Here is a 14,881-nt window from a genome sequence, read left to right as displayed (position 1 = left end):
TAAAAGGAAAAATGACCTAATACTTAGATCAACCACTTAATGCAGCAGTGGGTTCCCACACAAATGCCAAGGGCTTGCCTCATACAGTTTGTTTTATGTTTACTCCCTGTTGAAATTGTCACTGGAGTGATTTACTGTGATTCTCCCACTGGCCTCCTGGCACTAAGTTCTGTAGATTTTGCCCAGATAGAATCATTAACAAAGAGCATTCAATTTCCCCTAAATGTAAAAACATGATCAATCTTTTATTTTAGACAAAATAACAAATAGTCGGGGGCAGAGGGGCGATGGTAGCTCTCCTCCCATTTTGACACTTATTTAAGTGTCTCATTATGGGAACACTTTCAGGGAGCAATTGTGTTGTTACTGAACCCAAGTTGGTGTGCTCAATGCACAGTGGGTCCAAATAATACTGAAACGTCAGAGTTTGGAGCAGAGAAAAGTTTATTGCAGGGCCATGCAAGGAGAACAAGTGGCTCATGCCCCTCAAAACCCCCAAACTGCCCAAAGGGTTTCAGCAAAACATCTTTAAAGGCAAGATGAGGGAGGGGTGTGATTGGTTGGTGCAAACTTCGTGGTGCAGAATCCTTTGTTCTTGCAGCCGTCCACGCAGCTCAGGTCACAATGCTCCTGTAACTTTTATCTCTATATGAATGGAAAAGTTTTACACCCTTAAAGGTCAGAGCCTTGAGAATGGGCTATCCTGTATATTTCAGGCTGTAGACAACATTCTACATTAACTTGAAGCGAAAGCAATAGAATACAAAGGTTAAAATAAAAGAAATAGACCTAATACGGAGTCAGATTTGTTCTTCCCTATTATAGTATGTTGTGGCTGAAGATCACTGAGGCTCATGTGAAGCAAGGGAGCAGTTCATAATTGAATTATGCTCTTTTCACAAGGGTGAGCTGCTCAGTAGTAGCCTTTGCCTTGATCATTCCTTCTGTGAACTTGTGAACAGGATTTATGAAACATTACCACCCCTCTGCTGAAACCTTCTGTTAACCTGTCTGCACCTTGGGGTGACCATACGTCCCAGCCTGCTGCATATTATTCTAGTCCATGCTTGTCATCTCAGTTTTGTTATCTGCTCCCCTTTTCACTCTCCCAAGCCCCCTCTTTGGGTAACAAGTTGTAGGTATAATTACACTTCCATTTATTGCATCCTATACCAGCAGAGTGATTCATTTGCCTTGTCAGTGTTATTGTGTCTGAGTCCCTGAGTGGGACAGCCCATGTCGCAATGGTTTTGCATCTCACAGTTCAGCACAGTGACCACAAAGAGTATAGAATATACCCAATAACTGCCAAGGCACTTGAGAATAAACAAATGGAAAGATTTCTAGTACTAAAAGAATTATCTGCTAAAAGATTTATTTTAGGGAATTCCCTAAAATAAATACATTCATTTGGCTTGGTCTTGTAGTCAGTGAAGAGCTCGGTGGAACTGCACATTTTAGGTGTGCTCAGAGTGTTACTGAGTCCAAGCTTGTACTGCTCCCTGCACGACAGGCCAATAAATAGAGAGGTGAGCTGCTGGGACAAAGAACAGCAACTTTATTCCATAAGACAACAGACCAAGAAAATGGTGGACTAGTGTTCCACAGAACCATCTTGCCCAGGTTTGGATGCTAGTTTCTTTAAGAGGGGGAGGTGGGGAGGTAAAGCAAAAAGGCAGTAAGTCGTTGCACATATTTCCTAGTTCCAGCCAGACTCCAGAGGGGATGGGTTCATTTCTTCCTTCCTGCAGGCATTCACAAGTGGTCCTGGTCAGGATGTTTCCTGTGAGCTTAAATACATGTATTTTAGCGTAAGCTCAGACACAGGAGGCAGAGTTCCTGGACATGGGCCATCATGTATACTTTAAGCTATAGGTAGCATCTCTTTAGTGATTCACTTGTAGCAAAAGCCATAGAATACAAAGTTTAAAGTAAAAGAAACAGATCCAATATGGAGTCAGATTTATTCTTCCCTATTACAAGAGGTGTCTACAAGTATAAGATTGCCAAGAAACCTAGACGTTTTAAGAAAGCAAATGTGACTGTCAGAGCAAAAAGTTAGGATTAAAATTTAGAGTTTAGACTTTGTTTTTTGTACTACGACTGTTCTTTATGTTGTCTTCTTAAGACCTATTCTGTTTTTCCAAACTGCTCTCATGCACAGACACATCAGAAATTCTGTAAGAAAAGCTATTCTTAGGAGTTGTCATGGTTAGTTTTAGAAACTTACATTGTTTTCACAGTTCATCTGAGGTTATCATGGGCCTCTGATAAGGCCTGGAAAAGTCACAGAGTTGGTGGAGAATCTCTGTTAATTTGAGTTGACTGTGGAAACCTCTGTGGTCTGTGGATTGCTAACCAAAGCCCTCAAGTGTTCAGTGCAATGTATGGTCTGAATAATAATCACTTTTCTTATATAACGTATCATGAGATAAGCTTTGCACTGTAATTGTATTGAAAATCATGTTTACTGCAAACAGCCCCAGAGTGAGCGGCACTGATTTTCTCAAGATGAATGGATGGTTTCTCTTGTCAACTTAGAGCTCCAGCTTTCCTTCTTGTGAGAAAACAGACTTCGTGTCACAAACACACACGATAGCCTTTTTCAGCTCACTTGGGGATTCAAGCTTGGAGTCTTTTATTCAGTGGAGCCCTTTTTTTAGCTAGTTTGTTGACAAGCTACCAACATCCATCAGATATGCCAGAATATGCCTCCAGAACTCTGTCTTTCTCAGACGAGAAGCTATGACAGCTGGGTGAGCAATTATGGGCCCAGTGGGAAGTCAGCCAAGTACTGACATTTCTCAGTACTGCTGGGATGGAGGGAGTGTGTGCTGGATTTATCTTGATCTAAAGGGAGAGGTTTGTGAGCTGGAGAACCTGCCCTTATCCTGAAGACTCCTTGGGTTTATGATCTACCTAACCTCAATATTCTAGTGCAGTCGGCCAATGTGTGACCATCTTATCAAACCACAAATTGAGTTCATTATAATGAGATTCTAAAAATCGATTTTGAGAAAGAGGGAGAAATGGTCCACTTCAGGAAGCAAATATCTAACAGCTGTGTTCTGGCTGGCATTATATGTTTGGGGAAAAAAAAAAAAAAGAAACTCTGATGCGTGGTCACCATGTATTAAGGGCAGGAAAAAGTGAACACCCAAAAGGCCACATTAGGGCTTTGTCACCTTGGCAGGAGACAACAAAATCAGGTAATTCCACTGAGGGGGAAAGGTTTGGGTAGCCAGGATTGGAATGTGCCCTGACCAAATAAATAATATGGAAGAACTTTCTAAAATCCAGAGTTATTTTCTCAAAACCCAAACTGGCCATGCACTTTCCCTACTTTAAATACTTTGACAGTTATTTCTCCATTCATCTCAGTGTACCGTTAAAACTCCTTATTTTATTGTTAATAGGATCCTCCATTACAAACCCCTGAGTCTCTCCCCAGCCTCCTGACTCCCCATTGACCTGGCTTTCTTTTACCAGAGAGGTTCTCAAACCTCATTGAGTATCAGAATCACCTAGAGGGCTTGACCACATGCAGACAGCTGGGTTCCAAGCCCAGAGTTTCTGATTTCTAGGTCTGTGGTGACGTCCTAAATCCTGTACTTCTAACCAGCTCCCTGGGGATAACAAGGGTGCAGACAGCACACTTCTAGAATCACTGGTCCAACAAGTCAGACTCCTTGTGGATCTGAAATCTCATCTTCAGGAATGGGAGGCTACTTCTCTCTGCTGGCAACGCCCTTTCTGTACACCTTACCTGCCTAACCTCTGTGCATCCCTCAGGACTTAGGTGATGCATTATATCCTCCTGGAGAGGTTAGGCATCCTCCTTTGGGCTTCTCCAGCATCCAGTGCTCATCTCTCCCCAGGACTGTGTAATTGTGTGGTGCTGTCTCCAGCTTAGCCCTTGAGACCAGGGACCTCTACTGAGTTCACTGCTGTCCACCTGTGCTGACCACCGACCATGCCATGTGGAGGGGGCTCCATAAAGGCTCAAATACGAGAATGTCTGGGTGGAAATTGACCAGGATAGGGCTTAGTGGAGGTCATGAGGGCAGGGAGGGCATTGCATGTCTACCCTAAAGTTGAGAGCTACTGCTCTGATTGAACTTGGTCTTGAGTATAAGAGCAAGTGCAAAGAGCAGGGGCCGCAAGGAAATTAATATCAACTTGTAAGGAAAAGAAAGCTTCCATTCAACATTATCTTTCCTTAAATGGGAATTTTCCTCCTTATACACACACTCATATACACACTCCCCAGTCATGCCTGATTCTCCCTGGACAGAGGCATGCAGTCTCCCTGTCCATGAGGTGCTCATCTCATGTAATCGTCACACCAACCCCCCCCCCCATTTTCTAATGAGGAAACATTTAGGGCTTCAGTGTCAAAAAACTCATTATTGTGTGTATGCCTTTGGGCAAGGTACATAATCTTCCTGAGCTTCGGCTTCTCCTTTTTACAAATGGGGAACAATATGGACCTCCAAGGCTGTTAAGAAGAACTTTAAATTAGGCAAAAATATGTTAATTAGTTTCTTTTTCCCCAGAGAATGCTTAATCCAAAGGAAGAAATCTGTACGAGTGGTTTAGAAAAGCTGTGATAGAGAATGCAGAGGATATATTTAGTTTTGTTAGTTATTTTCTTGGTGCCCTTAAAACTATATTCTGAGATGATCACACACTTCTTCATTTGCCAATAGGATCGTTCTTTAAACTTTATGCACCTTGCAACACTTTCTTCATTATTTTTTCCTGTTTCTTTTTCATATTGTTAAAGAGAATCTTGTTTCAAGATGCATGTAAAACATTACTGAAGATGTGGATCTCCATAACCAGACCCCATGCTTCAAATTAAGTACCCAAGGAAAGGATCAGGACAAAGGGGTTATGATAATATCTAATGAGGAAAACCCAGCATATGATAGAATTGTTTTTCTTAAAAGCAACACTATAAAAATGTGGTCCCTTATTGCTATCATTTAAAATCTGTTGTAGCCAAGTTTGGAATCTGAATACTTCAAATAGCTCCTGTGTCTGGGGGAATTACTAAGTATTCAGTGGGGGAAAACTTTAATCCTTGTTAAACACATTTTTTACACTGTTTCTCCATCTGTGAAATGGCTGATGAATTTTGTGTGTGACTTAATTAATATTGCAAAGGTCCAGGGTATTTGTCTGAGTTCTCTTAGATTGGCAAAGTGTTTCTCTCATTGGACTTCAGTGGTGTTAGGAGGAAAGCTGCCACCCTTCTGAGCTCTCTAAAGAGAGCCTCTCATCTCTGCTCTCCTGAGCATCTGTGAATAACTCAGGAATCGTGTCCCCAGTGGCTGAGTGCATGCCTCCAGAGAAATGAACTCTTTGAGTGTGGATAGGCAACCTGGCTCTTGTAGGGTGGTGGTGGAGGTAATGGGAGAGGAAGTCATGGGACCATTGGTAGCATCGCCCTCAGACATAGGTACTGCACTAGGTCACTAAGTCATTTCACAGGAAGTGCTCAGCTCTGAATTAATGAGGAGATTAATACACATTGAAGCCCTCTTCTCAAGGGATGCACTGTCCTGCTGGAGAGCTGGAAACGACCAAGTATCAAAATCTGGTCAGGAGGTGAATTATTGAGGGAGTGGCAGGGTGCTTAGTGGGAGACTAACTCATGGGAGGAAGCTGTTAGGGAAAGGGCCCAGCACTAGACTGATGAGCTGGGTGTTAGAGGATCAACCAGAGAGGAGTGGCACTTGGGAAGGTGCTCAGCACACTCAAAACACGGCTAAGTCCTATGCGATGGGTTGGATTCCCAGCTCAGTCATTTGCAAACTGTGTACTCCTTTTGCCATAGTGTCCTTATTTGTAAAACAGCAATAATAAAAACAGCACATTCCTCATAGTGTTACTGAACGTAAGAATGTAAGTTCATGTGCTCAACACACAGTGAGGCCAAACAAACTGAAATATCAGAGTTTGGAGCAGAGAAAAGTTTATTGCAGGGCCATGCAAGGAGAATGGGTGGCTTGTGCCCCCAACTTCCAAACTCTCCTCAGGGTTTCAGCAAAGCATTTTTAAAGCCCAGATGTGGGAGGGGTGTGGTTGGTTGTTGAAAACTTCTTGGTGTTTGAATCCTTTGTTCTTGCAGCTCTCTGCATAGGTCAGGTCATGATGTTCCTGTAAACCTCCAACAAAACAAGTGCTGTTCTCTATTCTGCAACTTTTTATCTTTATATGAATGAGAAAGTGTTATACCGTTGAAGGTCAGAGTCTTGAATATGGGCTATCCTGTGTATTTCAGCCTATAGGCAACATTTTTAAAGCAAAAGCAATAGAATGCAAAGGTAAAAGAAACAGATCTAATAGGGAGTCAGATTCGTTCTTCCCTATTATGATAAATGATTGATAGGATTAAATAAATTCACACACAAAAAACATTTAGAGAATTACAGGGCTCATGGTGTGTGCTCTGTACATGTCCTAACCACCCCCCATACACACTTATGTATATGACTATGACAGACACATAGATACACACTGAAAATACAGTATGCTTGGGGTGGGATGAGCGTTGGGGAGAGAAGTAGAGGATGAGGTGTGAAAGGAGGATAGAGACCAATTGAATTTAATTCTTAGTGCATTGAGTTTCCTGAAGGGCTTTAGCAAAGGTGATGTGAACATGAAAGAATGGGTCAGAGGGAGGCTGCAAAAGTTGAATATGGGAGGGCAGTTGTGGGGCTATTTTAAGAATATGGAAAGTGATGAAGGCTTGGAGAAATGCCTGCTCAATGTGTTGTGAGGGATACTGAACCCCAGTCTCAAACAGATTTCCTTTATACCATGTTCTTGATACCATCTTTACATCATTCTTCAAATCTTTACCACTGCAGTAATGCCTTTGGATTAATGATGGAATGAGGGAATGGAATGTTATTGAGTGACTATTCATTTCCAGGTATGATTTATGTAATTCTCATAATGGCTTTTAGGGTAGGTTTCTCTTAGCTCTATTATACAGATAGGACACTGAAAACTCAGAGAAGTCAAGAAAGTTGCCTCAAGTCCCCCAGCTAGTAAATAGCAAAACCAGAGTTGAAACCCGGGTCTGTGAAACTTCAACAATATTTTTTTCCCATCCTATTGATTGGCTCAGTTTCTTTAAGATCTCATGGCAACATGGAGCTGTGTTTCCTTAGAGGTAACCTGTGTCATCACTGCTTATGGCACTGATTAAGTCCATTCATTAGCTAGACATCAGAGGGATTGAAATAAAGATCATGAATGCTGGGATGGATTGGAGAGAGAGGAGATAGTGTCTTGGAGTGGAGCGTCTGGGTGCTGCAGACTGAGACAACCAGATCAGGGCATCTCTTGTCAGCAGTAACTCAAGATTCCATGCTTATTTATGTCAGAACTCACCTCACTTCCATAGTCATATACAGTGTTTGAGCTTTAAACTGTTCCCATAGCACTGGGTGCTCCCTTCTATTTTAGCTCACAACATATTAGTGTCATGGTCTGCCAATTGTATACGCCATGTTCCCTCACTCAGCACTAAAGCTCCTAAGGACCCAGTTCCTAACCCAGAGTCTGGTGCGGAGCCACAGGGGAGACATCGGAAGAGACCATGAAGATACAGATGCAGACTCTGCACCCAAAGAATTTCAAGTAGAGTTTGAGAACCTGAAATATGGCAGAACAGGAAACTTGGAGCCAGCTTGCATTCCATGGGCAATAAACCATTGAATCAAAAAGTGAAATAGCATTATTTGGGGTGAGAAAGTGGGGTGCCAGCACTGGGGAGGAATGCAAAGTCCTCCATGTATCCTAAACACTAGTAATACTCCTACTATCTGTTATTGGTTTAACACAAATAACGTGACAGACATGATGGCATCCCTTTGTACAAATTGTCACTTTATATGGATAAGCACATTTAATGCTCACAGAAGTCTTCTCTGAAGGGTGTAATTACCCCACTTTATAGATGAGAAAATCAGGCGTAGGGATGTAGAGATGCCAAAGCCACAGAGTTAACAAGTTATGACCATCACAGCTTAACATCCATGATCTTAACTACATTATGATCCTTATTATTCTATGATTGATGCCAGCTTGCTGTCTGTAGCCTCCATTTGGTTTTCGTAAAGTCTGGTTCAGAGGACAGAGGCAGGAACATTGATCGGGTGATACGGGGAGAGTCTGAGAGAGCTGGGAATTTGTGAAAATCCCTCTGTACCTGGACTATCTAATTTTAGGGTCTCGGGAGTCATCAGCAAGCTTTTGGTTAGAACCACTTTATTCCAGAGGAATAAATTGTGAAATGGTATTTTAAAATTAATTATAGGAAAAGTATGATTTTATTTTCATTACAAAATTTCAGCTTTCCAAAGGACGCTTCTATATGCTTGGTCAAAAAAACCCTTAATTTATCACTGTGTATGTTCAAGGTGAGGATTTTAATTGCTTGGTGAATAATAAAAAATTGAGTTATCCCAAGTACTTGATTTCAAATAAGAATAATTTCACCCCCACACACACCCATTCGCCACCATCTCACCCACATAAGATGGTATATAATGAATCTGTTTTAAGTATAATTAAATAGCCTTAATGTTTTTCTATTATAAAAGTAATAAAAGTTTTTTGTAAAAGTTTTTATGATGAAAAACTAGGAAAAGTAATGTAAAAATAACCTATAATAACACCTCCTACATAGAGTCACTATTAATTTATTTTAAAGGCTATTTTTTAGAGCAGTTTAGATTCACAGCATAATAAAAAGGAAGGTACAGAGATTTCCCATATACCCCCAGCTCCCAAAAATGCAAGTTCCCCTCCCTCATTATCAGCAACCCCCATCAGAGTGGTACATTTATTTCAGTTGATGAACCTAGGTTGACAATTTGTAATCACCCAAAGTCCATAGTTTACATTATGGTTCACTATTGCAGTTGTACATTCTGTGAGTTTAGACAAATGTATAATAACATGTATCCATCATTATGGTATCATAGATTATTTTCAGTGCCCTAGAAATCCTCTATGCTGTGCTGATTTAATTTTCCCTCCCATTAACCCCTGGCCTCCACTGATCTTTTTACTGTCCCATAGTTCTGCTTTTTCTAGAATGTCATATAGTTGGACTCATACAGTAGACTTTTCAGATTGGCTTTTTTCACTAAGTAATATGAACCTGAATTTTTTTTTCTTTTTTTCATGGCTTGATAGTTCATTTCTTTTTAGTGTTGTATAATATTCCAGTGTCTCAGTGTACCATCGTTTAGTTATCCATTCACCTGCTGAAGGACATCTTCTAGTATTTGGCAATTATGAATGAAGCTGCTATAAACATCTGTGTGCAGGTTTTTGTGTGGACATAAGTTTTCAGCTCCTTTGAGTAAATACCAAGGAGCTAGGTTGCTGGATACTATGGTTGCTGGTACACTTACTTTTGTAAGACACCACCAAACTGTCTTCCATTGGCTGTACCATCTTACATTCCCACCAGCAATGAAGCAGAGTTCCTGTTGCTCCAAATCCTCACCAGCTCTTGGTGGTGTCAGTGTTCCAGAGTTAGACCATTCTAATAGGTGTGCAGTTAACAGCATCTCATTATTTTAATTTGCATTTCCCTGGTGACATGTGACGTGGAGCATCTTTTCAGATAATTATTTGTCATCTGTAGATATTCTTTGGTGAGGCGAGACTCCTCATATTTGAAAGTTGCTAAGAGACTAGATCTTAAAAGTTTTCATCACAAGAAAAAAAATTCTATAACTATGTATTGTGACAAACGTTAACTACACTTTTTTGTGGCGGTCATCTTAACATATATACAAATATCTAATAATTATGCTGTACAGTTGAAACTAATATAACATTGTAGGTCAATTATGCATCATTCAAAAAGAAAAAGAAAATCCTTATTAGCTTTTCGGCGTACAATTTTCAGATATGTTTATACACATCTACTACATAAGCTTATCTAAATTATGATTACCGGGCCTTCTCTTTTTGCTTTCACAATAATGAATGAACATTTTTGTATATGAAAACTAAAATGATAGATACCATCAGCACAAGATAAGGCAAGCATGAGAAGGATGCAAGATATTTGCCCTCTCTGTTCAAATAGTAAGTCTTCTTTTACTGCATATTCTTTTCCATTGAACCAAAAGGAAACCTCAGAATCCTTCTCAGTGCAGATCTAGGAAGACAGTACTGTTCAGAGCTGAAATAATAAGCTATATATTTCATCTCCAACCTTGAGCCTGAGATAATGGGATAAAGTGACTCCAACTATCAGAAGCAAATTATTAAGGAGGATAAATCATGAGAGATTATTACAACCAGGCATTTGACACAATAGAGCCTGACAAAGGTACTTGTGGTATTCACACCCTGTCCCTTCAAGCAAAAGCTGACAGCACTAATGAGGGCTTTTACTTCTAAGCTAATGATCAGTTCACTCTGACTGTGTGATGGCTGCTTGTAAATGAATATTTCCCTTGAATCTAATTAGATTGGGTCTAGATTATATGTTTCCCAGTGAGTCGGTACCTTATAGATATCAGGAACATTTCTATTAATTGGACAACAACTAAGAAGGGAAAGAAGGAAAAGCAATTCAGAGGATGTGCACTGATTTTTCTCCCCCTCTCTCTTTGTGCCTAGAATCAGACATCGCTGACTTTGATGGCCGAAGCTCCCTTCTGTACAGGTTCAATCAGAAGCTGATGAGTACTCTCAAAGATGTGATCTCCCTGAAGTTCAAGAGCATGCAAGGAGATGGGGTCCTGTTCCACGGAGAAGGACAACGTGGAGACCACATCACCCTGGAGCTCCAGAAGGGGAGGCTCGCCCTGCACCTCAACTTGGGTAAGTCCCTGCCCATGTCAGGCTACGGGGAAATCCTTTTGTAGCAGGTCACAGTTCCTTATCCTCCTAGTGTATCAGTTAGAAGTTCCTGGATCACAGTCTAAGTGACATATTTTCCTTATGCAGGTTGGAGAAGAAAAATACCATGTTTAAGCCATAAACAGCATTCTTTAAACAAGGTAATTTTGGTAGGGAGGGAGAGCTACAAGCTAATTGTTCATTCTTTTTCTTTCTTCCTTTTTCTTTCCTTCTTTCTTTCCTTCCCTCCTTCCTTCTTTCTTTCTTTCTTTCTCTACATATTTCTCTCTTTTTTTTTTGCGGTATGTGGGCCTCTCACTGTTGTGGCCTCTCGCGTTGCGGAGCACAGGCTCCGGACACGCAGGCTTAACAGCCACGACTCACGGGCCCAGCTACTCTGCGGCATGTGGGATCCTCCTGGACCGGGGCACGAACCCATGTCCCCTGCATCGGCAGGCGGACTCCCAACCACTGCGCCACCAGGGAAGCCCCATATTTCTCTTTTTTTAGTAACGAACTTTAGCTTGGGCAAGTTTACATGCACACGCGTGCGCGCCCACACACACACACACACACACACACACACACACATGCACATGTATTATAATGAGGCTTTTGCTATTCATAGTCTATTGTAATTGTTACATTTATGAAAGTTAAGTTCCAGGGGAAAATGGAAGAAAAACATTTTAATATCTTTCCTGGTTTGTTTTTTGTTTTTGTTTGTTTTTGTTTTTTTGTGGGGGAATAAGGGGGTCATATGTATGGCATCTAAGTTTCTGGACATTCCCATGTCTTATTAAGGGAAATACTGTTTTCTTTAAGTGTCCAGGCTGTGCCAGTGTGAGCCCTAGACTTGCCAAATGCCAGCTAATTTATTAGAGATGCCCTGCTGCCTTCTCTGTATTTAGGACTCAGGCTTCTGCATCCATCATGCCTGCCTCACTACTGGCAGGTCTGCATTTCTTTGTAATCAACTTCCTATCCCAGGGGAAGAAAGAGAGAGGGTCACCCTCCTTTATGTGAAAGGTGCTTTGGAAGGAAGTATGGGCCGAGTGCAGAAGGCAGGGAGCAGAGTTTCCAAAGATGAAAAGGCAAACCAAAAAGCTCTACTGGAGGAAAAGAAACCAGGACCAAGAGTTAGGCTGACAAAAAAGGAGTGACCATTTTTTATAAGAATGAATCCCTTCCTCCCATTGAAAATGTTAGTTTTAGGGGAAGGGGTGGAGAGTATATTTGTGGAAGAGAATTATCACCCATCACCAAGTATTCCCTATCAAGTAGTAAAGATGGAAAGTCATAGCAGAATTCAGTTTGTAAGCTCAAGTTGGATGAAAGACTGGAAAAATCACAGATAAGTTTTATCTTTTAGTAATTATTATTTAGTAATAAATTATTTTAGTAATTAGCATAAAAATGAAGATTATTGTGAACTCATCCCCAAAGCCAAACAATGTAGATCCTTATTTTGAGGCATTTCTGAGCATCTCCTTAGCCTCCATGGTGAGTATTGGCATGGGTAGCAGGGAGAACCTCTGGATCCCAAGTTTTAACTCATCAAATTGATAACTAATGCACTAAATTAAATAGTTAGCAAAAGCATCTTTAGAAGGAGAGTCTCACTCAGAGGAGAGCAATAAGAGGTTTTGCTAGTAACATAATCGGTTTTGCTCACTTACCTAAAGAAGAAATGTATCAGTGAATTCTATGAAGGGTGGGCATATAAATATTCAGCAGAAATACATCAGTCTGTTAACTGGCCTTCAATTTTTGTGAAAGGAGAATGTATGGAGTAACTCCCCGAACACACACACACCCAGTTACAGTTACTCTGTGGTTCACAGAGCATTGTGGGTTGTGGATAAAGGTATTATGACTTGTCATTAGTAAAGCAGGTAACACTGATTCTGTCAGTGACTGCCATTTGGATTCCCAATTCCAATGTGCCATTACCACTCCAAAGCTCTGCTCCAACATCCATAACCCAATGAGGTACAGCAGCTTCACACACAGTAGAGCAGGATGGAAAGGAAGAGGTGTGCTCATGTGACAGATTTTATTTTAATTGCAGACAGGTGCTAGCTATTTATTATGGGGAAATTTCATAACTCCCAAGCCTCAGTTTACTTATTTCTAACCTGGGGTTATTATTAACTATCTTCCAGGGCATGAACATGAAAGCTAAAAATATTCAAAATGAATTTTCTTTGTCAGTATATAAACACGGTGAAGCTCTTAATATTACTCATCATTCAACCAACAATATCTGAATGTCCCACACCCTGTGCTATGCAGGTCTTCCTGGAAAGAAATGGGTATTTTAAGGTAAAGGATACCCGCTCCATGCTGCGATATAAAGAAAGCAGAATAATTCTCTCTTTCCAGATCCCATCTGCCCCATATTTCTAACTGTGGTGGCGATAATGGAAAATCTCCTTTAGTCTGTTTTCTGCAGAGTTTGGAATTTCTTTATCTTTTCATCTGCTTATGGATTTTACTCATTTCCATCTGTTTACCATGACTGTTTCCTGTACTTATCTCTTTTAAGCAGTCACCTAGGATACTTGTTAAATAGCACAGATTTCTATGTTCCTTCTCTAGAGAGATGCTGACGTATATTAGTACTTTAGCTCTGCGTAACTCTGTTACAGCCAGCAGATTTCTGGAAGCACTAAGTTAAGGGGAAAGGGGGAATGATAATCGTTTTGATTTGCCTGTAAGAGAAAATCTGTAACATACGTTCCACAAGGGAAAGATAACACTTTGTTCATAACTGTAGCTCTGGAAACTAGGAGAGCACCAGCCTGAAGTAGGTACTTGAGGCAAATTGAGTACATTGGAAAAAGTGGTTTTCATCTCATATATCAGAGCCTGACACAAATACATATTATTCTCATTTGGCTTGCTGACCCTCAAGCCTGAGCTACTCTCCCCGCTATGATATTTGCAGAATGCCCACAATGTGCCAGTATGTTATCCAATCCTCAGAGCAGCCCTATTAGGTACATAAACATTAGTTCCAATTTACCCATGTGGAATGTTAGGCTGAAGGAGGATATATCACCTGTTCAAATTACACAGCTATAAATTAGCATAGCCACAATTAAAATCCAGTTATATTTACCAGGTTTTAAACTTACTTTCAGATTATAAAATATATGTCAGTTTTAGAAAACTTGAAGGAAAAAAAACACTCTATAAAGAAGGGAAAAATCACTCAAAATCCTACAACTCAGTCATCCTTCTATTAACATTTTTGTATATTTTCCAAGTGTTTTCCTTAGCTATTTATATAAAATTTTTACATATGATATAAAATTCATGTTCTTCCCATGTTGCCACACAGTCTTCAAAGAGGAAAGAGTTCATACCACCCATGATCAAGCTCTCTTTTTAAAGAAATGAATCAAGAAATAAAAAGGAAGAAAGAGAGAGAGCAAGAGGAGGAGTGGGGAAGGAAGAATCCTAAAATCCAAGTTAATGGGCTGAAAAATGATGCTGGGGCAATGGCCAATGACGGAGGAAGGGGAGGAAGTTTCTCTCTGCCCAGCTGACGTGGACACTGCAGCAGTGTTTCCTTTAGTGACAGTTCTCCAGTTCCTTATCTAATCTGTGACTTTACAATTCAGAAATTCAGGCTGAGTAGAGAGTTTCAGTACCATGGACAGCTGCATGACCTATACCATGGCCTTTGGAGGTATACACAGTGTGCTGTGGTTCTTCACAAGTGATGCTCTTTGCCGAAATTCTGATTCATATTACCTAGTTACTCCTATGGAGGCTGACTTGGAAAGATCATTTCAATGCTGCAGTTGAACTAGGTGTTTGACTACTTTCTTCGGGTAGAACAGTAAGATTTCTAGAGCTACTAATGGGAGAGAGATTTCTTCTCTCAGTCCGTAAGCGGGTTCATAAAGATTACTCTTTCCATGCTACACATGTCATTCAGATCACCTGTGGCAGTTTGCCCTCAGTAGAATTACAACAGCTCAAA

General features: G+C 40.6%; 1 protein-coding gene across 1 annotated transcript in view; it reads left to right on the top strand.

The window, feature by feature from the left end:
* The window catches only part of CNTNAP5 (contactin associated protein family member 5), a 903,219-nt gene that overhangs the window by 428,670 nt on the left and 459,668 nt on the right, over positions 1-14,881 (top strand). Inside the window, exon 5 of the mRNA XM_033400123.2 lies at positions 10,666-10,869. Within this exon, the coding sequence (XP_033256014.1) occupies positions 10,666-10,869 (204 nt within the window). The remainder of the gene's footprint in view (positions 1-10,665; positions 10,870-14,881) is intronic.

This window comes from Orcinus orca, chromosome 7 (genome assembly GCF_937001465.1).
Source record: "Orcinus orca chromosome 7, mOrcOrc1.1, whole genome shotgun sequence".
In the NCBI taxonomy this organism is placed as follows: domain Eukaryota; kingdom Metazoa; phylum Chordata; class Mammalia; order Artiodactyla; family Delphinidae; genus Orcinus; species Orcinus orca.
This window is presented reverse-complemented; position numbering and strand designations above follow the sequence as displayed.